The following is a 24,380-nucleotide window of genomic DNA, read 5'->3' on the forward strand; positions in this document are numbered from 1 at the left end:
TCCAAATTCATGAATTTGGGGTAAGCTGCTCCTCGCGTCGCTGAACCGAAGCAGCCACATAACTACGCTCACAGCTCACAACAGCTGATCTCATCATTAATTATAGGATTAATAATTTTATATATAATTTTATATATAATTAATAATATAGTATAATCAATGTTATAATTATATATTAATTATATATTAATTATAGTACTGTAGCTTAGCCCTAGGCACTGCTGCGCTTTGCGCGTGCGCCGGCCACACGACGCGCGTGCGCCCTTCGGCCGCGTGACGCGCTTTCTCATCTTCCCGCTCTGCCCTTTCCGGGGCGAAGAGTTAAAAAAAAAAAACAACCCCAGCTGGGGCGGTGGGGGGGGGGGGCGGGAGTTGTTGCATGGAAAGAGGTGTTTTTCTGCGGGCCGTCCAAAATGGCGGCGGTTCTGCAGCAGGTTTTGGAGCGCGCTGAATTGACCAAGCTGCCCAAAGCCGTGCAGGGCAAGTTAGAGCGATTCCTGGCCGATCAGCAGAGCGAGATCGACGGGCTCCGTACCAGGCACGAGCGCTACAAGGTGGACAGCGGTGAGTTGTGGGGGGCCGGCGGTCCCATCTTTTTCCTGCGTGAACGTCTGAAAAAAAGAGGGCAGAGGAGGGAAAATTGGGAGGAATTCCTTTATTCCAGTGTGCTGGGCATTTCACACAAAGGAACGAAGCTAAAAGGACAAACACCAATTTGCTGTTCTCTGTTGCATTGAATTTCCCTTCACCATGCGCTGTGTTAGCTGCAGTGATGGATATTGTAGTCAGATACATTTATATATAAGATGGTACCGCATGGGGCCAAGGGCTACTTGAGCCAACCTTCATTTTTTAACAGTAAATTACTCAGTAGATACTGAGTTAGGATGTTGCCACTTTGAGGGATCGTATTATACCAGATTTCAGCCAGCGTGACTGCAGTTGCGTGCACACTGAGTCATATTAAGAGTCATGAAATTTATTTACTAAGGCTTGTTTTTCAGTAGATAGATGGGACATCGTCCCACCTACTTAATACGTTTAGACATCCATTTCAATTTTCAGAACATGTGAGAAGCAACCTATATCTCCCATCCTATGAAGCAGTTTGCCTTAAAGAGTTAAGGTTGGTGTTCTGTGTTACTCTAGTTGCAATTTTCTTTCCTGTCCTCCCCCCTCCCTTTAAAAAAAAATACATTGATGATAAGCTGATTGAAAGTACTTGGGGGCAATCTTCAAAAGAAAAAGAGAAACCCAATCTATAATAAATACAGTATTCAGTTCATTGTGTATGGAGTTCTTGAACTGGCAAAAAAATTGTGTGATACCTAGTTAGAAATCGTTATACCCTTTGTATATTGTATTTTAATTTTTTGTATGCCATCTAGACTAGAGTCACTGAAAATGAGTGGGTGGCCATATAAATCCTCCAAATAACTAAATAAAAACATTTCACCTGTGATATTTTTAAAATAACATTGGTTTGTTAAAAGCCAGGCACTAGATTGTATCCAGAGTAATCTATACATAAGGTTAGATTCATTGGGTATGGTTCTTTATGTAAGTTCTACTTCTGAAAATAAAAGTTCTAAATATTCACACATTCCTAGCAATATTGCACATTATTATCTCCTGTTTAGAGCAGGGAGAATTTTTCCAGATGTTACTGAAATACAGTCTTCTCCACCTTATTGTTGATTAATGTACTGTATTAGATTTTTGAGTGTATCACCAACTTTCCTTTAATTAAAAATTAACCTACATCCAAAAAGTACAAATAACCATTATTAGCCATCAGTTTAAGATTCAATATCCATCTTCAAAAGCTTTACATTCTCAAAATGTAAAGATTTATATAGGTAGTCTTCAACTTACAACAGTTCATTTAGTGACCAAAGTTATATTGGCACTGAAAAAAGTGACATGACTGTTTCTCACACTTAATGACCATTGCAGCATGGCCTTATGGTCATGTGATCAAAATTTAGACGTTTGGCAATCGGTTTACATTTATGATGGTTGCAGTGTCCCAGGGTCATGTAATCTCCTTTTGCGACCTTACAAGCAAAGTCAATAGGGAAGCCAAAGCTATTTTACTACGGTAATTCTGTGTTACTAACTTAACAATTGCAATGATTCACTTAACAACTGTGGCAAGAAAGGTCATAAAATGGGGCAAAATTCATTTAACAGACGTCTCCCTTAGCAACGTAAATTTTGGCTTCAGTTGTAGTCATAACATTAGGACTATCTGTATAGATGTGTTGATTGTACTCATGCTTATCAGAATTTTTTATAACTATGTCTTGTTTAACTATGTCGCATTTAACTCTAAATTCCAGATGTTTTGTCTGTGGCTGGGTATTATACAACATCCATTGTATTGCTTATATAAATATGAGACTACCAAAGGTTGCTGGCTCTTTCATTATCTTAACAATTTCATTGAAATCAATTTAGGAAAAAATCCTACATATACTGTACTTAGAGAGATGTGTAAAATTCCTTGATCATAATGTCAGAGCTGATGTGGATACAGTTGGATTCTCCCAAACCTAGAGAATGATTGTGTTCAGCCAACTTGAATTGTGAGGAAAAAATAATGGCAAATTTTGGAGAAACAGTTTATATATCCTAACTGGATATGGAGACATAGCAAGAGAGAAAATGGTGCATGTAAAATTTATTTTTATCCCACCTTTATTATTTTTATAAATAAGGTAGTAAGTACACCTAATACGTCTTCCTCTTCCTAGGCCAAAAGTCACCCAGCTGGTTTTCATGCCTAAGGCGGGACTAGAATTTATAGTCTCCTAGTTTCTAGCTTGATGTCTTAACCACTAGACCAAAGGTGCAAAAGTTACATTTTTATTTATTTTCCTGCAAGGGATAATACTGAAATGTATTAATGGGTGTTTTGCAGAGCAACAATACTTTGAAGTTGAAAAACGACTGGCTCAGAGTCAGGAGAGGCTTGTTAATGAAACACAGGAATGTCAGAATCTCCGAGAAGAGCTCACCAAGCTTAGTAAGTATAACATTGTTAAATGGGTCACAAAGTAATATTACTGTAGTTACATGTCTGTATGAAATTTAAGACAAATACTGAAAAGTTTTGTTTTAGAAAATGAACAATGTGCTATTTATGATTCTAATCATTTTTATACCACTTACTGTTCAAGATATTATGAGTGAAGACTGTAAATCTAAGTACTAAAAAGCTACATTTCACAATAAATGCCCCTCAATAGGCGTATGTAAAGTCTCATATATAAGAAGAATGTGGCTTCCAGCTGGTGCATAAGCTTAAAATTACCCAAACCAGCAGTGGGGATTTTATAATGGAAAGAACTTTTTTTTTAGAATTATATAGCTTATCTGTGATTGAGAAATATTTGAAATGAATCTTCAGTCTGAGTATTCCTTGGGATAGGAAAGGGTATTGTTTGATCATGGTGTTGCTATTAAGTGGTTTATTGTAATAAACAAATGAAAATGGCCTTCCTTTTGAATACTCTACAGATGAGCAATTGAAGAAGTTAACTGAGAAAAACAAGGAACTGGAAGCTGCTCAAGATCACAATGTGGCCATACAGGTATGGATGCTTTCAGTTACACATGTGACAAGAAGCATTCAGAATTGTAATTTGTGCCCATTTTGTATTTTTTTATCCTGATTTTTTTTTTAAAATAACTCAAGGCAGTTCCCTTCTCTTATTTTCCCCACAACAACAACCCCATGAGGTGAGTTGGGCTGAAAGAGAGTGATTGGCCCAAAGTCACCCAGCTGATTTTCATGTCTAAGGTGGGACGAGAATTTACAGTTTCCTGATTTCTAATTTTAGTGCATTAACTATTAGATTAGACTGGCGCTATCCACTGAAAATTTGTAAAGACCAGAAGAAATTCAATATCCACTTTTGGTGTTCTACATCCATACTATTTTTTCTTTTTCTTTTTTTTTTCTTTTGGTCACTTTTATTTTTTTAATATTGGCATTTTTATACAATTGCTAAATGGATAATATACTCTTTTAAAATAAATAAATGCAACGTTTTGCCACATTTTCTAAAAGTTTTAGTCGTCTACATATCTGATGAAATCAGTTTGGGGCTATATTATTTCTCATGTAATCAAATTTTATGACTTTTTTAGCCCATGCAGCTAGCAAAAAATAGGTACAATATGAGGCTTGTGCTGTAATCATTGACTTCAGTTCATAAGACCTTTATTCGGTTATTTTACTACAGTCACTTATAGTAGAAATGGAGCCTGATATATTCTCATGTTACATAAGGATGGAGTTACTGTATTTGCAGGATCTTATCTAAAATCTGTGATTTTAGATCTAGGACAATTCCTATAGCTGCTGATAGTTCTTCAAATTATTGGGTTTGAGAGAATAGTTTAGAGAAATAGGCTTCAGCATTTTTAGTTGGACTAAGAAACAACTATAATATGCATTTCTTGTGACCATTCTCAGATTCTCTACCTAAATTCTCATAATTATCAAACTAATACTTGAGAACATCAACAACAATAATAATAATGATGATGATGATGATAATGATGAAGAAGAAGAAGAAGAAGAAGAAGAAGAAGAAGAAGAAGAAGAAGAAGAAGAAGAAGAAGAAGAAGAAGAAGAAGAAGAAGTAGTTAGTAGTAGTTTTTTGTAGAAACTAGTGCAGTATTGGCATCTAGAACTGGACAGGACCTTGAATCCAGCCTGCTCAGTGCAGAAATTACTAGAAGTGTTGGGCAAATGATTATTCAGCTTCTGCTTGAAGACCTTCAGCAATGATGAACTTGCCATTTTATGTTGTAGTTTGTATCACTAGCTGACATCTTATTCAGTCAAGAATGGTTTCTAGATCTCAAATCTAAACCTAATTTCTGGTTGTTTTGTCTTTTGGGTTCTGCTTCTACCCTCAGAAGCAATAGAGAATGAATCCATTCTTGTTTCCTTTTTGTTTTTAGAGTCAGCTCACCAGAGCAAGAGAAGAATTGGAAGCAGAGAAGAGAGATTTAGTCCGAACAAGTGAAAGAAGAGCTCAAGAACTGGAACATTTAAATGGTAAAAGGCTGTGTTGTAAGACTGTCTCAATCTTTCATTGACTTAAAAAGAACAAGGAACACAGAGATTAAACTGACAATGGGAATTCTTAAAATTGGTAACATTTTAAGAAGTTGTAATTCTTTTTTGAGCTAAATAGTAGAGACCAACCCAGAGTGAACTTGGTGTTTACTGAAAAAAATGTCAGATGAAGTAATATGGAATACTATTCAAACTATCACCATGAAAGATGTCAAAATGTTTGCACGATAATAAAAATTACGACAAAAATGCCAACAAATGTACTATAAAACCAAAAAGAAGTTATAAATACCAAAAATTTTGCATAGCTGCATAAAGAAAAGTATTGAAGTTCATGTACTTGCTATTCAGTTAAGCATTTAGTATCAAAACTATTAACATTATTAATTTATTAGCATTATTAAATTATTAACATTAAATATGATACCTTCCCTAGAAATATCTGGAGGCTTGTCAGCACTGAAAGGAGATTTCATTCCTCTTTTGAGCTGGCATGAAAATGAATTAGTAGAGATGTTATTAAATCAAACTGCCATACCAGTTTAAATAAAAGAGGGAATACAGAAGCTGACCAGAAACTACTTGTTTCTTCCACAAATGGACAAAACCTCTTCTATGCAGGGATGGTATTAAATCTAGCAACAAGAATGGCAAAGAATAATAATAATAATTTTTAATAATAATAATTTTATTTCTATACCGCCCTTCTCCCGAAGGACTCAGCGCGGTGTACAGCCTAATTAAAAACAGAATAAACATCAATTTAAAATAATTTAAAAATATTAAATAAATTTGGCTTAATTTAAAACCCCCAAAATTTAAAACATCCAATTTAAAATTATGTTGCTAACCCAGCCTGGCGGAACAATAGGGTCTTGAGTGCGCAGCGAAATACCCGGAGGTCAGAAATCTTACAAATTTCCGGGGGCAGTTCATTCCACAGGGCTGGGGCTCCCACAGAGAAGGCCCTCCCCCTGGGTGTCACCAGCCGACATGACTTGGCCGATGGCACCCTGAGGAGACCCTCTCTGTGGGAGCGGACTGGCCTGTGGGAGGCTATTGGTGGCAGAAGACGGTCTCGAAGGTACCCGGGTCCTATGCCATGGAGCGCTTTAAAGGTGGTAACCAACACCTTGAATTGCACCCGGAAGACCACTGGGAGCCAGTGCAGCTCGCGCAGGAGGGGTGTCACGTGGGCGCAACGGGTTGCACCCATAACCACCCGCGCGGCCGCATTCTGGACCAGTTGGAGCCTCTGAGTGCTCTTCAAGAGGAGCCCCATGTAGAGAGCATTGCAGTAGTCCAACCGGGAGGTAACAAGGGCATGAGTGACTGTGCGCAAGGCGTCCCGATCCAGAAAGGGCTGCAACTGGCGAATCAGGCGGACCTGATAAAAGGCCCCCCTGGCCACGGCCGTCATATGTTCTTCTAAAGACAGCTGTGCGTCCAGGAGGACACCCAGATTGCGAGCCCTCTCTGTGGGGGGCAAAGATTCACCCCCAATAGTCAGCGATGGCACCTGCTGACTATATCGGGACGCCGGAAGCCACAACCACTCGGTCTTGGAAGGGTTGAGTCTGAGCCTGTTCCTCCCCATCCAGACCCGCACGGCCTCCAGGCAGCGAGACATCACATCAAGGGCATCGTTGGGGTGGTCTGGGGTGGAGATGTACAGCTGAGTGTCGTCAGCGTACAGGTGACACTTCACCCCAAAACCACGGATGATCTCACCCAGCGGCTTCACATAAATGTTGAACAGGAGGGGTGAGAGGACCGATCCTTGCGGCACTCCCCATGCGAGATGCCTCGAGGTCGACCTCTGTCCCCCTGCCAACACAAACTGTGAGCGGTCGGAGAGGAAGGAGGAGAACCACCGCAGAACGGTGCCCCCTATTCCCAACCCCCTCAACCGCCGCAGCATGATACCATGGTCGATGGTATCAAAAGCCGCTGAGAGGTCTAATAGGACTAGGACAGAGGAACAACCCCTGTCCCGAGCCCTCCAGAGATCATCCACCAACGCGACCAATGCCGTTTCTGTGCTGTGCCCCTGCCTGAAGCCCGACTGGCACGGGTCCAGATAGATAGCTTCATCCAGGTGTCGGGGAAGCTGTCGTGCCACCACGCTCTCAACAACCTTCGCCACAAAACGAAGGTTGGAGACCGGACAATAGTTGGCTAATTCAGCCGGGTCCAGGGAAGGCTTCTTGAGGAGGGGCCTCACTACCGCCTCTTTCAAGGCGGCAAGAAAGGCACCCTCGCTCAAAGAAGCAGTTATAATCCCCTGGAGCCAGCCTCGTGTAACCTCCCGGGAGGCCAGTACCAACCAGGAGGGACACGGGTCCAATAAACACGTGGCGGCACTAATCTTACCCAGAACCCTGTCCACATCCTCGGGAGCCACAGGATCAAACTCCTCCCAGATAACATTCTCAAGACCTGCCCTCGTCTCCTCCCGTGGACTCATCCAATCGGAGTCCAAGCCATCCCGAATCCGAGCGACTTTATCGTGCAGGAATTGCACAAAATCCTCAGCACGACCCTGCAAGGGATCTTCCCGCACTCCCCCCCCGAAGAAGGGAGTGGGTCACCCTAAACAGGGCGGCTATGAATCCTTTTTCATGGCTACAGTTGTTATCAACAGTTTTACATGACTTGCTACAGGATGCTCTTATTGTACATTGCCACCCAGAAAGATGTCTCTGATAATAACCTGAGAGGATAGGTGCTACATAAATCCAAGGGGGCATTTCTCTGCCCCCCCCCCCCCCCAAAATGCTGGCTTATGCAAATTGGTGCTTTTTTTGTGCCCAATTATTTCTGCCAGAAAAGTAGTAACATGTTTACAATTGATGTGGCATACATATTCTGTAAATAAATACAATGGGAGTAAATCTTCAAAGTGAAACATTTTGGAGAGATGCAAGATGCCTTTCCTGTCTTTGTTATGCAGTTAACTGCTGACTGATTCTGTTGAAGGAAACACTCAAGAAGTTGTTTTGATCGTTGAGGATGAGCAGTATGTGGGAAAGTGGTCAAGAGAGATTCTGCTTTGGAAGTCAGGGTATTAGATTATATGTGGTGGTTAAATTTCAGTGGATATGTATCTGATGTGAAACTTGAAAGGAGGACAGTCAAAAAATAAATGTCACAAAAGGTAACCAATTGATTATAAACTGGATCAGGCTCAATTTAGGAAAGTTGATTTTAACATCGGTTATGTCAGCTCACTTTGGGCATTTTAACATGGTCTTATTTGTGTTCTTTTTGCAGAGGATGTTAAACGTCTGAATGAGAAACTTACAGCAACAAACACTGCAAAAATAGAGCTTCAGTTAAAACTGGATGAGCTTCAGACATCAGCCTTTTCTGTAAAAGTAAGTATTGGGAAGTTGTTAGTGAGACATCCTTTGTTCAACAGTAGACAGGAGGGTATTGCAGTTCTAACATCTTATTTCAGTTATTCATTCTTAAAAGTTATAGATATCTCTAACAATCCTATAACACTTCTCTCACAATTGAAGTGCATTATGTTCTGGGAATTTGAGCATATTGTGACATTTCCCCCATTTTTTAAAAGCTTAATAGCAGTGATGTGATGATACCAGAGGGCATAAGTTTGAAATTTTGGGTCCTGTGTTTTTGCGTCTTTCCTTTTGATTTGATTTTTTTTTTAAAAAAACAGGCATGTTAACATTTTCAGAAGCTTAAATTCCTGCTTTGCTTGTTCTTTTTGTATATAGAATGCCCCTGCATTCTGTATGCCACTGAATCTCAATAGCTTGTTCTTAGAAAAAAAAAGCTACAGAGAAGGGGTAGGAGTGCCTACAACCAGCATGAGGTAGATAGGCAAATTCAAAATTTAAAAAATAGGTATAAGTCATAGCAGGATTGTGTTTGAATAGTTTATTTGAGTTATATACATACTTAAGAATACTTTAATCCTCATTGATACATTCATAAATAGAAGAATTATTTAACCATAGTTTACTGAATTAGTTAAGCATCAGACATCATAATATGGGTGAACCAAGTGCTATTGAGTTCAGTTGGATATCTTTCTGTATAGTACCTACAAAATCCTATTAAGAAACTACATAGACTTGATTGATATGAAGTGCCCCCAAATATATCTTGATAAAACTTCTGTTCTATATTGTAGTATATCTTTGAGCAACTTCTTTAGCTTTTTATAAAAGTGTGGAATAAATACATTTCATATATTTTAAAATTATATTTACAGCATCGTGAGCAGAGGTGGGAACAAGAAAAGGAACTATTACAGAATCAGAACACTTGGCTGAATACTGAACTGAAGGCAAAAACAGATGAGCTTTTGGTCCTTGGTCTAGAAAAAGGATCTGAAATCTTGGAACTCAAATATGGCCTGGAGAACAAGAAAGAGGAGGTAGAGGAAATCAATTTTCAATCTAATCAATATTACTATGGCAGACCAGGTGCTAGGCTTGTAGACTCCTTTTAACCTGCTTTTATAGTAGCAAATGTAATCAAAAGTCACAGTTGGAAATGTTTCTTGTATATAAAGTATTCTAATTCATTGTAATGTTCTAGCCTTCCAACTTTGAAAAGCCATATATCTTAAGTATAAAAATGGTTCATGTTTATCTTGTATCACACACCTAGGTTTCCAGACTGGAAGAACAAGTCACTGGACTAAAACAATCTAATGGCAATCTGCAAAAACATGTGGAAGATCTTTTGGAAAAATTAAAAGAGGTACATATAATTGCTTTGCTTGAATTTTTTTTGGGACAACCAAATTTTGAGATAGTTTTGCTTCCATTCATAATTTTCATATAAAGGATCTTTTAAAGAGCACCACTTTTTTTTCCCAAGGAAGGATGTATATAGTCTTGGAGGTGAAATGTTTTATTAGTTTCTTGTATTACACATATACAGGTGGTCCTTGCTTACTGACCACTTGTTCAGTAACTTTGAAATTACAACAGTGCTGAAAAAGGATATTTAAGACCAGTCCTTGATGTTGCACCCATCACAGGTCCTCAAGTCACATGATCACATTCAACTACAGCTTGAACTAACATAAGTTGGTGAAGCTATGTGACATTTCCCTTTATGACTATTATTGCTTAGTGATGGAGTTGCCAATCCCAGTGAGAACTATCTGTATTCTGAAAAATGCAGTGAAATGTATGGCATATTTAGAGCATAGTATTATGGTATTTCAGAATACATGGAAGCAACAGTTGGTGGGAATTTAGTTGAAAACTATCTCATGTTACTAGTGTTAAAGACTATATCCTTTATTCCATTTTAAATCATTCAGCATTTTTAAAGTATTGAATTGTTTTAGGAGTAAAAGAATGTATTGGTTGTTTTATCTTTAATTGTTTCAAACTTTAGAGATTAAATATGTATGTTATTTTTTTAGGCAAAAGAGCAACAAGCTAGTATGGAAGAGAGATTCCACAATGAACTAAATGCCCATATCAAGTTATCTAATTTATACAAGGTAAGATTTCACTATTTGTTCATGATTTCATCTTCTGTATTTAGAAGAGGATAGTTATGTGAGGAGGCATGGTGTCAGTTTGGATCAGCAAACTGGGGCTATGAGTTTTATATTGTTCAAATTCTACTTCATGTTCCCAGAAGTATCTTACAGGTTTCAACTTGTGTCCACTTCCATAGGCTTTAGCTTTTAAAGAACTGCACATTTTTCTTAGTAAATATGACTATCTCCCGGCTCAGTTACAATACTTTGTATTTAGAGTGCTGCAGATGACTTGGAAGCAAAGAGTAATGAGTTGACTCAGGCAGTGGAGGAGCTGCACAAACTTCTCAAAGAGGCTGGTGAAGGTAAGGGTTATATCATTGAAGAATTTATTTATTTATTTATTTTGCAAAAAGTTTTTTTAAAAATTTTTTTCCAACATACAAATTACATCTTTTTGGAACAGAGCCCTGATCTGGTCATCAATTTATACAGGGTTTTTTTTTTCCATCTTTAACAAAATTTTATATATTCTATTTTGCCAAAACACTTATTTCTTAATCTTAACTCACCTATCTCAACTAATACCATCTTTAAAAAAAATAAATCAAATTTACTTAAAACAATTACCCTTCTATTAACCCCCCTTAAATCTTAATTCAATTAATACTTCATAGTACATTTCACAATTCTTACCCTAAATCCTCACTATTAACAATACTTAATCTTAAATCACCTATCTCCCCTATTACCATCTTATAAAAAGTTTACTCTTTATTTATTTAATCAAAACAATTACCCTTCTATTAATCCATTTTAAATCTCAATTAATACCTCATAATACATTTCACAATTCTTAGGCTAAATCCTATTAAGAATACAGGTTAAACATGTTTATGTTTCAAAATCTTATTTCCCTTTCTAAAACTTCCCACATTTTTACTTCGTATAATGCTCAATAAATCTTTATTTTCCTATTACTTCACCAAATTTAGATCCTATCTCTAATCCCAAAAATATAGCAATTTAACATTGAAACATAGTTCTTAATTCAAATAAGACTACAATACAATTTTTGAATTATTTCCCACAATTCTCTCTCTTTAACCATACCATTTGTATAAAAACCAGTTTGAGTAATTCTTATTTGTAATTCATAGTCCTATATTATTTCAATCTTCTTTTCTTTTTTGCTTAGATAGATATATTATCAAAAATATTGAAAATATTAAAATATTAAAGTTATTGAAAATATTCAAATTATTGCAATTGTTATAGGTATTTAAACAATATCCCAGTTTTTATAGTCATCAATTATTCTCAAGTAATACCATGTAACAACTTAATAAAAATTGATTCATTATGTCCATTGATATATTTTCTTTTAACATAGTCTGTTTCTCATATATTATAGCTTCCATCCATATTTCAATTTTAAGTATCTGTAACATATTCTTCTCATATTTCTGTTAACCATCATTAATCTCAATATAGTTATTTTGTAGATCAAAGTCTTGGACTTTTCTATTTTACCCCATATTCCCCAATTCTTTCACTGTTAATCCCAGTGTAATCATCTTTATAACTATTGTTTTTCAGAATATAGTCTCTAAAAACCTCCTTTTTATTATTACTATCCACCTGTGCATTACTTATTCATATTTAATTACGTTGTCTTTGTTTTCTTTATTTCTAGCCGTTATGTCTTGTTTCTTCATTTTCTTGTCTGCTTGCGTATACTTCATTTCAGCTTCGATGTCCTCTAATTTTGTCCTCCATGTGGCATTTTAATTATTTTTCTTATTTCCATTCCAAGTCAAATACATCAATTTGTTCCTTCTCTATTCCTGCGCCATTTTATTCTTTTTAAATTGATGTTATCCCAATTGTAGGAGTTCTGTTGTGGTTCCTCTTTTCTTTTTTTCCCCCATAGTCAAGCCGCCTGCAGACAAAAAATCATCCTCCACAAATTCTCACGGTTGTTATCTGTAAAGTTCACGATTTCCCAAAACAAAAACCAAGTTGCAATGTTCCTTTTTACTCCAGAAAGTGTCTCTCTGCAATCCACAATTTCCAATTGTTTAACAAGTATCCATCTTGTTTCAGTTACATAACAATCTTACTTGGCTTCTCTTTTTATTTTTATTTTTAAAAGTATCAAATCTTTTTATTAAAGTCCAGTCCAAATTTAAACTCTTCCAATCCTTTGACCATGTCTCAATGTTTAATGTTTCCAATTACTTTTATTCAAAAATCAATTTTCTATCAAGTTTTTTGTCTCTTTAAAGTTACATTTCAAAATCTTCTTTGCCCCCGGGCTCCTTAGCCGCTATTTTATTGCTAGGGATCTTGTAGTTAAAAGATGTTTCCCTTGATGTTATTACAAGCCTGGGTTGGCTGTCACTCATCTGGCTTTGAAAAACTCTGTTCCGTTCCACTTTCCTCCTGCTCAATACTTGATCCGGTTGTCCCAGCTTCGTGGCAGCCGCCATGGCTGCTGCCCCCCACCGCCGAGTCATAGAGAGTTCCCTCCAACCTCTGAGGAACTTGCCTGTTCCTCTTGGTCGTCTGAGGTGCCTCTCCTTCTTCCCTGTCCCTGCAGGATGGTTCTGGTCCAAAGACCCATCGGTGGTGGTTCATCAGCCGGGGTTTTCGCAGGGCTTGTCGGAGCCGGCTAATTCCCCAACTGTCTTGCCGCAACACCAAACTGAAAGTCAGAATTTAGAATTTTGATTGAGGCTTTATCACTTATTCTTCCTGCTTTCTGCAAACTGCCAATTAATTTGTTGAAAATCAAGTCTAGGCCTCAAGTTACTTTAAGTATGCCAAAGAAGGGCAATATGAAATAAGTCACTTTTTATATGTTTCCAAAATATGGCTTGTCATAGTGGTTGTTACTGTCTAAAATGGCAATAAAGCAACATTTTAAAAATCAGTATTGGCTTTAAGTTGAAAAAAAGTTTTCCAACTCCTCCCCAATCCTATAGTCACAAAAAAAGCAAGACATAGCCACAAACATCATAGAATTCCTTTTCCATTAACAAATGCTAGTTATTTCATCTGTTTGCCTTACTTTTTATATATATTCTGTTTTTGGCTTGCTCACTTTCAAAAGATATTTGCTGTTTGCCTTGGGAAGAGGGAAGATACTGTTTGGGCAATGCAAGTCTGCTTTTTTTTTTTTAGTTTTTCTTCATCGCCAATAATAATGTGAAGTGGATTACTAAAATGGAAGTATCTGTCTTATTGTCATCAATCACATGATCTTCCATAGAACATGCATGTAACTTGCTGCCAATGTATTTTTCTGCCATTCTCAGCTAACAAAGAAACACAGGATCGTTTGGCTGAGATGGAGCAAGTAAAGGCTACAGTTGAAAAAGAACTGAAGGAGAAAATTAGCAAGTTGGAGAAAGAGTTGGACAATGCAAATGATCTAGTTTCGGCTACCAAGCGAAAAGGTCCGGTAACTACTAGGGAAGGGACAGTTTAAAATTTGGGGCACTCAGCATTACCATTAACTGATTAACTGATTTCATTGTAGTATATATGATTGTAGTACTAAAAATGAAATAACCAAAAATGCTTTGAAAACAAATTGCTGTCCTTTGTGTGAATTTTTTAAATTATTGTCTTCCCAGAAATCACGAGCTTGCTATAACAGGAACGTTTTTGAGCAATATTCATGGTCATTTTTGTTTTTAATATGTAAACTAATAATCTCAATTTGTAGTTTGCAAGAGTTATAATTAATTGAAACTGTGAGCCTGACCTCCGAGTAAGGCTATGCAAAGATCTGGATTTCAAGGGGAAGAGATGATTTGGACTGTACCACGAGCACAGACATACCTACTTAAATCAAATGCAATATCGTTCTTTCCTCTTTGAATCAAGATTGCGGAATAGTTCTAATAAATGGAGTCTGAAGTTTCCTAAATGTCTTCATTCAAACTATAGTTTAAGATTGTTTCATGAGGCGCCCTTGGCTTTTTTCTGGACATAGGTGCTCTTCTTTCCAACTTCCATTGCACAGCCAGGAGAAGTTCAAAAGCTTTTGGTTAATATAGCTTGTTATATTGTGTTGCCCAAGAGCTTCTAGTTAATGTCAATCATGGGTAACCTTTTTGATATTCAACTTCGAAATTTTCTTAAATGAATCCTCATTAAACCTAATCAGCATTTGGAATGAGCCTACAAAGGGTTCAGAAATCTTAGGCTCATTCCATGCAGCTTGTGTTATTTGGGTTATCGGAGCACAGTTAATATGCTAAAAATATGTTGAGAGGAAGATTGTTTAATTCAATTGCTTATTACATAAATGACCACCTTTTAAAAAATGTGCTATGACCTTAATCTTTTCCAGGAGCCATACTTTCAGAGGATGAGCTGGCAGCTATGTCGCCTACAGCTGCTGCTGTTGCAAAAGTGGTCAAGCCTGGTATGAAATTAACTGAGGTAGGAATTAAATGAATGATATTTGTACTCTTTACAAGTTCATGTATTTGATGGTAGCAACATTCACAGGAATAGTGTTTAAACAGAAATTTCTTTTCAATGTCAATAAGTAGTATTTGGGATTATCCTCATATGATATCCCTGGCCATATAATCCACATAGAAAAAGGAAGAAAATATATATAAATGTAGTGTTCTTTAATAAGAAATGTGTTCCTTACTAATATTTAAAACTGGATTATAATTTACAGAAGTACTTTAATTCATTTTGGACAAATTACTTGTTACTGTTTTAGATTCTTTCTCTCTGTGGATAGGCTGTTAGGGAGGGTAACAAGTCCAGATTGATTATATCGGATGGTTAAGCCCCTCAAACACATAACTGAATGATACATTGAAAAATTCTTTTTGGATAAAAAACATGGACAGGATGATTGCCTATTTTGATTTGTTCACCACAGCTTTACAATGCCTACGTAGAAGCTCAGGATCAGCTGCTGTTGGAAAAATTAGAGAATAAGAGGATCAATAAATATTTGGATGAAATAGTGCAGGAAGTGGAAGCCAAGGCACCCATTCTGAAGCGTCAGCGAGAAGAATACGAACGCTCCCAAAAGGCAGTGGCGAGTCTTTCTGGTAAACTTGAGCAAGCTATGAAGGTCAGTATAAAACGTAAGGGAAGTTCAGACACAAAATATAACAACCTTTGCAAAGGTACTCTAGGATCCCACACTGTTTTTCAACAATAAACTATTTTTCATTTGCAATTCATCAGCTTCTGATTTCAGAGCAAAATTTAATGGAGGATTTATAGTATACATCAATGAAAATGAAAACAGAAAACAGATTTGGGGGATTAGACCTGTACTTTGTGATAAAGAATGTTGCTTTCAGTGGATGGTAACACTTCAGACTTCATGTAGAGGTTTCAGATTTAAAAGTTTCATAAATAAGAATGTCTATATGCATATAGATTCAAACTCTTAACAATGTTCCTGACAAACTCGCTTTTTGGTTGTTTATGTTTATCTAAACAAGCAGTGTATCTTATGGTATTACCACCCATCACGTTTTGCTTTGTGTGATTTCAGTGATGGTGTGGCTCACTGCTTAATATTGTTTGAAGACTCCTTAAAATTCTTCTGTAATTAGTTTGTCAAGAATGTGGCAAAATTTTGGAACAGAGGATCAGTTTATAACCTAAATGATTTCTTCCAGCTCCAGCTCCTTATGTTGTTTTGTTTTTCCTCCTTGCTAATTATGTAACCATTGACCTGAGGTGATGAGTAATGTAATAATAGGTTAGACAGAACATACTCCTATTTCAGAGCCTTCCCAGAGGCCATCTTCTTTAGTTGACTATGTCCTTGCTATCTATATTCACCTCCACAACTTGAAAAGCCATCTTGTCTGATGCTCTATAACCGTAAAATGCTTTCTTTATGTATGCTGCTTCTCCCTGGGCATCCCACAAGCAATTTAAAATATATCTTCTGAACAATAATTTGATTACTACTCTTATTTGAATCAGTCCATATATTTTATTAATTAAGTTAAGGGGATATTATTATTTTATATTAGCTGCTTTGAGATGATTTTAGTAAACTTTCGTATAACGTAAAAAAAAAAGAATGCTAATTTATTACAAAGAATAAACTTGTAAGTGATATTTGTCATAGTGTACTGATTAGTAATACAGGTGGTCCTCGATTTACAACAATTCATTTAATGACCGGTCAAAGTTACAACGGCATTGAAAAAAGTGACATATGACCGTTTTTCACAATTACATCCTCTGCAGCATCCCCATGATCATGTGATCAAAATTCAGGTGCTTGGCAACTGGTTCATATTTATGAGCATTGTTGTGTCCCAAGGTCATGTGATCATCTTTTGTAACCTTCTGACTAGCAAAGTCAATGGGGAAGCCAGATTCACTTAACAGCCGATTTACTAACTTATCAGCTGCAGTGTTTCACTTAACAACTGAGGCAAAAAAGGTTGTAAAATGGGGCAAAACTCACTTAACAAATGTCTCATTTAACAACAGAAATTTTGGGCTCGATTGTGGACGTAAGTCGAGGACTATGTTTATTTGGTTTGAATGAGATGACATTGTGAAGATAGAAATATAACCACTTTCCCTATAAACTATACAGGAGTGTGAACAGTCACTTCTTTATATATTTGAGCAACTGTTCTCACCAGGAGCCATGATTGGACAACAATGGAGAGATTTAATTTGCTTGTTCTAATCTTAATATAGCATTTATATGTTTATTTTTTCCTTTTTTCTCTTTCTAAAACGTCCGTTAAACCAGCAGTGTCCAACCTTTCTGGCTCCGGGGGGCTGGCAACAGAGGAGGGAAGGGTGCATGCACACACACTGCTTGTGCAAATGGAGTTTCACACGCTCTCTGGTCGCTTCTGCGGCCCTGTTCCCAATGGGCCGTGAACGAGGAACCTATTCATTGTCACTGATACAAACATATATGTTAAGATCACATGAATCATTATGAGTGATGAATAATGATATAAATTATTTTTCTTCTTTTTCTTTATTTTTTGCAAATACTAAGATTTTTAAAAGCATTGAACAATTTTCAGTTTTAATAATGCTTAATTTGGGGTTACAGGAAATTCAGCGCTTACAAGAAGAGGCTGATAAAGCAAACAAACATTCTTCTGTCTTTGAAAGAGAGAACCAGAGGTTTGAAATTCAAGTCAAAGATCTTTCACAACAGGTTAGTTCTTTAGATACACCATTTCTTGTTGAATCACATGACTTGAAAATACAGGTCGTCCTTAACTTGCTACCCATCGCTTAATGGAAGTTATAACAGCACACCTGTATCTATAAATAAATTATTTTTATTGTGAAATTGAAATATCTGTAAACCTCTCATAAAGTAGTAAAATGGGAACTGTTGAGCTCTTTAGTACAAACTTTGTATATAGCTTTACTCTCTGTTCTCCCCAGCAGATGCCTTGTTAAAATAGACTTCTTATATTCTATAGGAGGAGGGTGAAACACATAGATGAACTGCTTGACTGAGCCAATTTGCCAATGAAATAGAGTTCATCTAATACTTAACAAAAGAGGCTCAGAAACAAGAAAGTAGACAAAGAAAGAGAACGAAGCTAGGAATAAAGAATCCTATCCTATTTGTTCTATAATTTGGTTCCTGACCTAAAGGGAAAATAACTGAAATAGTCTGATATTTGATTTTAACTCAAGGGTGGATAACCTATGGGCCTTGTATAGCTCCTAGGCCTCCCATTAACCTTCAACACCTAGAAATGCCATTGTCAAATTTTGATTGCAAAAATGATTGGATGTTGGTATGATTTTGATTAGTTTGGAGATGGTTTTAAGGATGCTGTCACAACCACCAGAAAAAGAATGGGACGTAGTTAGGATTTAATTACGCTAACTAAATGTTCCTGAAACTTGAGTAACTCTGGAAATGGATTTGTGTGATAATGGATGATATCCTGTAAATTTGAAAGAACGGAGGATATGTATTTATTTGATGGAAGATAGAGTTCTATAGCGTGAATTAACTATTTTCCTATTTGAAGATAAGGGTATTATTGATGGAGCTTGAGGAAGCCCGAGGTAATCATGTCATCCGTGATGAAGAAGTCAGTTCTGCAGACATCAGCAGCTCTTCTGAAGTAATAAGTCAGCGCCTGGTTTCCTACAGAAACATTGAGGAACTTCAGCAGCAAAATCAACGCCTCTTAGTGGCACTTCGAGAGCTGGGAGAGGCAAAGGAGAAAGAAGAACAAGAAACCACTTCTTCTAAGTATGTTCCAGCTTTGGCAATGAATTTGGAACACCAGGAGTTGGTGTCTAGAATCAAGGTTCTATTAACACTTACATTGGTGTTCAAGTAAAAAATAATTCTATAAGACCTTAATAATTAATTAATTATTAAGAGTTAATTAAGAATTATTAAGAGCTTAAAATTAATAATGGTGAAATTTAGAAAACATGGGGCTAACCCAGTGTTCAGCATCTCTCCCACTGTAAAAAAGGAAGCTTTATCATAACTCTTACATGTTTTCAGTAACTTCCATAGTTCCTTTATCTTTTTTTTTTTTTTTTTGAGGAGAAGGAGGTGGGTCTTGGTTGCCTTGTCAGATCATGCTTCAGATGCATGACTGACTTACTGATTCTTTCTTGTATATTAGCTGCAAACTTACACTTTTAGTCAAATTTCAAAAAGATAGTATGAAGAAATACGGGTAGAAATAAAAATATGCTTGTTGAACAACTGTTCTGCCCATTTTATAAGCAAAAAATCACTGTACTAGAGGTGATAGTTCATATCTCTGTTTTAAATTCAAAATACAATTTTATTCCTATTTTTTAAACCATTCCTCCATTTTGGCACCATAATTTCTATATTTTATCATAAATAACCTTTTCTTGCCATAACAGGATTTCTGAGCTCCAGAATCAACTTGGAGAAGCTATTACTGAGCTAGAAAAGCTGCGTGAGGCACGCCGCCATCAAATGCAGCTTGTAGATTCCATAGTGCGTCAGCGTGACATGTATCGGATTTTGCTGGCCCAAACTACTGGAGTTGCCATTCCATTGCAAGGTGAGAATTGGGCAGGGATGCAGGCATTCTTTTATTGATTTTTTTTCTGAACTGCATCATTGCTTTGGGAAAAAAAATCCTGTCCAGCCTTTTCATCATTAAAAGCAGTCACAATGTAGGTTTTCACCATGGTTAACCTTTCAGAAAAGGGTGCGGTGGCCTAGAGATTAAGGTGCTGGTCTTGTCAACCAGAAGGTAGGCAATTCAAAACCCAAGCACTATGTGATGGGATGAGTTCCCATTCTTGTCCCAGTTACTGCCCACCTAGCTGCTTGAAAGCATGCAAAATGAAAGTAGATAAATAGGTACCAATTCGGTGGGAAGGTAACAGTGTTTCCTGTGCCTCAGTATATAATCATGCTGGACACATGATCATGGAAATTTATTTATTTATTTATTTGTTTGTTTAAATTTCTATACCGCCCTTCTCGAAATAGGACTCAGGGTGGTGCACAGCCTAAGTAAAAACAAAGCATACAAAATTTAAAAAACAGTATTAAAATAATTAAATATTCTGGCCGTAAATTAAAACAACCCAATTTAAAATCAATTTAAAATTTAGCTCAAGCCAGCCCAGCTAGTTGAAATAAATAGGTTTTCAGGGCCCGACGAAAAATCCGGAGGTCTGTTATTATACGTAACTCTGGGGGAAGGTTATTCCAGAGGGTGGTCACAGAGAAGGCTCTCCCCCTGGGGGTCGCCAGCCGACATTGTCTGGCGGACGGCACCCTGAGGAGGCCCACTCTGTGCGAGCGTACTGGCCGGTGGGAGGCTATTGGTGGCAGTAGGCGGTCTCGTAAGTACCCCGGCCCTAAGCCATGGAGCGCTTTAAAGGTGGTCACCAACACCTTGAAGCGCACCCAGAAGACCACCGGGAGCCAGTGCAGCTCGCGCAGGAGAGGTGTCACATGGGAGCGCCTCGTCGCCCCCATAATCCCCCGCGCGGCCGCGTTCTGGACCAGCTGGAGCCTCCGGGTGCACCCCAGGGGGAGCCCCATGTAGAGAGCGTTGCAGTAGTCCAGGCGGGAAGTGACTAGTGCCTGAGTGACTGTGCGTAGAGAGTCCCGATCTAGAAAGGGGCGCAACTGGCGTATCAGGCGAACCTGATAAAAAGCCCCCCTGGCCACGGCCATCAAATGGTCTTCTAGAGACAGCCGTGTGTCCAGGAGGACGCCCAAGTTGCGAGCCCTCTCCGTGGGGGCGAGTGATTCACCCCCAATAGCCAGCGATGGCGTCAGCTGGCTATATCGGGACGCTGGAAGCCACAGCCACTCGGTCTTGGAGGGGTTGAGTCGGAGCCTGTTTCTCCCCATCCAGGCCCGCACGGCCTCCAGGCACTGGGACATCACTTCAAGGGCATCGTTGGGGTGGCCTGGGGTGGAGATGTACAGCTGGGTGTCATCAGCGTACTGATGGAACTCCACCCCGAAGCCACGGATGATCTCACCCAGCGGCTTTACATAAATGTTGAACAGAAGGGGCGAGAGGACCGACCCTTGTGGCACCCCACAAGCAAGGTGCCTCGTGGTCGACCGCTGCCCCCCCGTCAACACAGATTGCGACTGGTCAGAGAGGTAGGAGGAGAACCACCGCAGAACGGTGCCCCCCACCCCAACCCCGCCAACCGATGCAACATGATACCATGGTTGATGGTATCAAAAGCCGCTGAGAGGTCTAACAGGACCAGGATAGAGGAGCAACCCCTATCCCGAGCCCTCCAGAGATCATCCACCAACGCGACCAATGCCGTTTCCGTGCTGTGCCCAGGCCGGAAGCCGGACTGGAGTGGGTCTAGATAGACAGTTTTATCCAGGTACCGGGGAAGCTGTTGCGCTACCACACTCTCAACAACCTTCGCAACGAAGCGAAGGTTGGAGACTGGACGATAGTTAGCCAAAACAGCCGGATCCAGAAAGGGCTTCTTGAGGAGGGGCCTCACAACCGCTTCTTTCAAAGCGGCCGGCAGGACCCCCTCACTCAAAGAAGCGTTAACAATCTTCTGGAGCCAGCCTCGTGTCACCTCCCGGGAAGCCAGTACCAACCAGGAGGGACACGGGTCCAATAAACATGTGGTTGCGTTCAGCCGTCCCAGGACCCTGTCCATGTCCTCGGGAGCCACAGGATCGAACTCCCCCCAGATAACACTCTCAAGACCTGCCTCAGTCATCCCGTCCGGACATACCCAGTCAGAGGCCAGCCCTTCCTGAATCTGATTTTGTCATACAGATACTGCACAAAGTCCTCAGCTCGGCCCTGCAAGGGGTCATCCCGCGCTTCCAGATGGAGGAGGGAGCGGGTCACCCTAAACAGGGTGGCCGGGCGATTATCTGATGACGCGATAAGAGCGGCAAAATAGCTAGATTTTGCCGCTTTTATTGCCACTAGGTAGGTCTTAATATGAGACCTCACCAGTGTTCGGTCGGATTCGGAGCGGCTGGTCCTCCAACTACTCTCCAGGCGTCTTTTCCGGCGCTTCATCTCCCTAAGCTCCTCGGAGAACCAAGGAGCTAGGTGAGTTCGGTGCCGGGTCAGAGGCCGCAAAGGCACGACACGGTCCAAGGCCCCAGCAGCCGCACTATCCCAGGCGGCCACCAGGTCCTCAGCCGAGTCATGAGCCAGAGTCTCAGGAAATGGCCCAAGCTCCATCTGGAACCTATCAGGGTCCATCAGGTGCCTGGGGCGGAACCACCTGGTCGGTCCCGCCTCCCTGTGGCGGGGTGCAGCGGTTAGAAAGTCCAGTCGAAGGAGCGAGTGGTCAGACCATGACAAGGGTTCGATGACTATATCCCCTGTATCAAGGCCACTCGACCACTGACCAGAGACAAAAACTAAGTCCAGAGTGTGTCCACCCGTGTGAGTGGGGTCATGAATTAACTGAGTAAGGTCCATGGCCGTCATGGAAGCCATGAACTCCCGAGCCACCTCAGACGTTTCGCCGACAGATGGCAGGTTGAAATCCCCCATGACTAGAAGTCTGGGGGTACCAACCGCCACCTCAGCTATGACGTTGAGCAGCTCGAGCAGGGCTGTTGCCACGCGGCAGGGAGCCAGGTACGTGATCAACAAGCCCATCTGTACTCCACGACCCCATCTCACAAAAAGGGACTCACATCCGGCTATCTGTGGAACAGTGGTCTCCCTCGGATCAAGACTTTCCTTTATAATAACCGCCACCCCTGCCCTGAGCTCTCGGCTGATGGAATGCTCGGAAACCTGGTGGGCACATATCCACGAGGGGAACCCCCCCCTCATGGTCTCCGTAATACCTGCCAGGTCCGCTCCCCCCTCCTGAATAAGATCGCAAATGAGGGGGGCTTTATTTACCACGGACCTGGCATTGCACGACAGCAGCCGAAGGCTCGGGCCCTGAGAGTCTGAACAGCCTGGGATACAAGAAGGGCTATGGGGACCGGGGCGCGCCACCGCTCGAAGATAGCGAGTGCGCGCCCCCACCACATGATGCGGCCCCCTGCTCCCACCATATCTGCCCCTCCCACTCAACACATTGATAGAAAAGCCCTTGACAGAATGGACTCTAATGTCCCTCTTACCCCCGGAATCCGCACCCTCCGTGGCCCCACTAACAGCTGGGCCGGACCCCTCCCCCCGTGGGTTAACCCCCAAACCCACACAACCCTCCCACCCCTTAAAATCCCTTAAAAATCTATCAAAAAGTTTCCCTAAAAAACCCCTCAATCCCCTTTTTGCAGCATGCCACTTCTCGGGGTGCCAAAGCCCGTCATAAAGGTAGGCCCTTGATAAAGTGGAGGGCCACACCTGCGAGAGGGGGGAGTCTCGCAGAATAAGAAGTTCTGTTGGCGAATACATCTAATCAATCAGTTAATTAATTAATCTGGGGGAAGTCTACGGCCTGGGGGTAATCCAGATAGTCCAAAGTCTGGGGAGGGACATTCAATCAATTCCAAGTCAATAAATTCAATAAATATCTTCAGACAATGCTGGCTCAGCTAGGAAACAGAGATGAGCACCACCCACTAGAGTCAGACACAACTGGACAGTGGAAATGTTTTTTTTTTTTACCCTTACAGAAATAATAGAAATAATTATTTTTTAATTATTAATTTTATTCTGAGAATTCTTAGAACTATAGAGCAAAAGATAATGAAGAAAAGCTGAGCTAACATTTTAGAGTTATTCCTGTTTTCTTGTTTTATTAGGGATTTTTTTACATGTTTCCATGAAGACATGAAAGACAAAACAGACTTTGGCCTTTGATTTTAAGCAAGCAGACATACTTTGTCATGTATTTGTTTATGGTTTAATATTTGTTTAACAGTATTGTTGAAGCTGTTATACGTGTAGCTGAGTCCTAGAATCTAACTAATCTTGGAAAACGAAGCAGGTCTAAGCTAATTTGCACATGGATGGGAATCGCCAGGAAATAACAAAGCTGCAAACCAAATGGGAAAGTCAAATTCCATAGGAAGGCAAAGACAAATTATTTCTGGGGTTTTGCCAAGAAAATTACATGACTATGTCTATCAAGTCACTAGAAGTCAAGCTGCATTGTAGGAAGCATTCCCTTTTTATTCTGTTGCATATTGTCATGGTGATAATTTCATCAAATTATGGAACAGCTTGAATTTAGTGTTTGTAGCTCTGAATGCCAGAGCCAGTGAATATCTCAGAACAGATAACATTTATGTAGAGATGCACAAGCCCATCAGATATTGCTACCAAATGAATTTTAAATGTGACAAAAGGACTAAACTATGAAATACAC

The 24,380-nt window shown here is 39.6% G+C and overlaps 1 protein-coding gene across 4 annotated transcripts in view; it reads left to right on the plus strand.

Annotated features, from left to right (window-relative positions):
- Positions 1–231: 231 nt before the first annotated feature.
- The window catches only part of TPR (translocated promoter region, nuclear basket protein), a 61,539-nt gene continuing 37,390 nt past the window's right edge, over positions 232–24,380 (plus strand). For all 4 annotated transcript variants that reach the window (XM_034409609.3, XM_034409611.3, XM_060690104.2 and 1 more), the window contains exons 1-15: positions 232–564; positions 2,924–3,028; positions 3,523–3,596; positions 4,978–5,074; positions 8,369–8,472; positions 9,339–9,503; positions 9,740–9,832; positions 10,509–10,589; positions 10,849–10,936; positions 13,892–14,032; positions 14,935–15,026; positions 15,487–15,684; positions 17,662–17,769; positions 18,608–18,834; positions 19,473–19,636. In XM_034409609.3, coding sequence (XP_034265500.2) covers positions 414–564; positions 2,924–3,028; positions 3,523–3,596; positions 4,978–5,074; positions 8,369–8,472; positions 9,339–9,503; positions 9,740–9,832; positions 10,509–10,589; positions 10,849–10,936; positions 13,892–14,032; positions 14,935–15,026; positions 15,487–15,684; positions 17,662–17,769; positions 18,608–18,834; positions 19,473–19,636 — 1,888 coding nt within the window. In that variant the 5' untranslated portion in view covers positions 232–413. The remainder of the gene's footprint in view (positions 565–2,923; positions 3,029–3,522; positions 3,597–4,977; positions 5,075–8,368; positions 8,473–9,338; positions 9,504–9,739; positions 9,833–10,508; positions 10,590–10,848; positions 10,937–13,891; positions 14,033–14,934; positions 15,027–15,486; positions 15,685–17,661; positions 17,770–18,607; positions 18,835–19,472; positions 19,637–24,380) is intronic.

The sequence above is a fragment of the Pantherophis guttatus genome, chromosome 3, assembly GCF_059756535.1.
Source record: "Pantherophis guttatus breed Tessera chromosome 3, ASM5975653v1, whole genome shotgun sequence".
Taxonomy (NCBI): Eukaryota; Metazoa; Chordata; class Lepidosauria; order Squamata; family Colubridae; genus Pantherophis; species Pantherophis guttatus.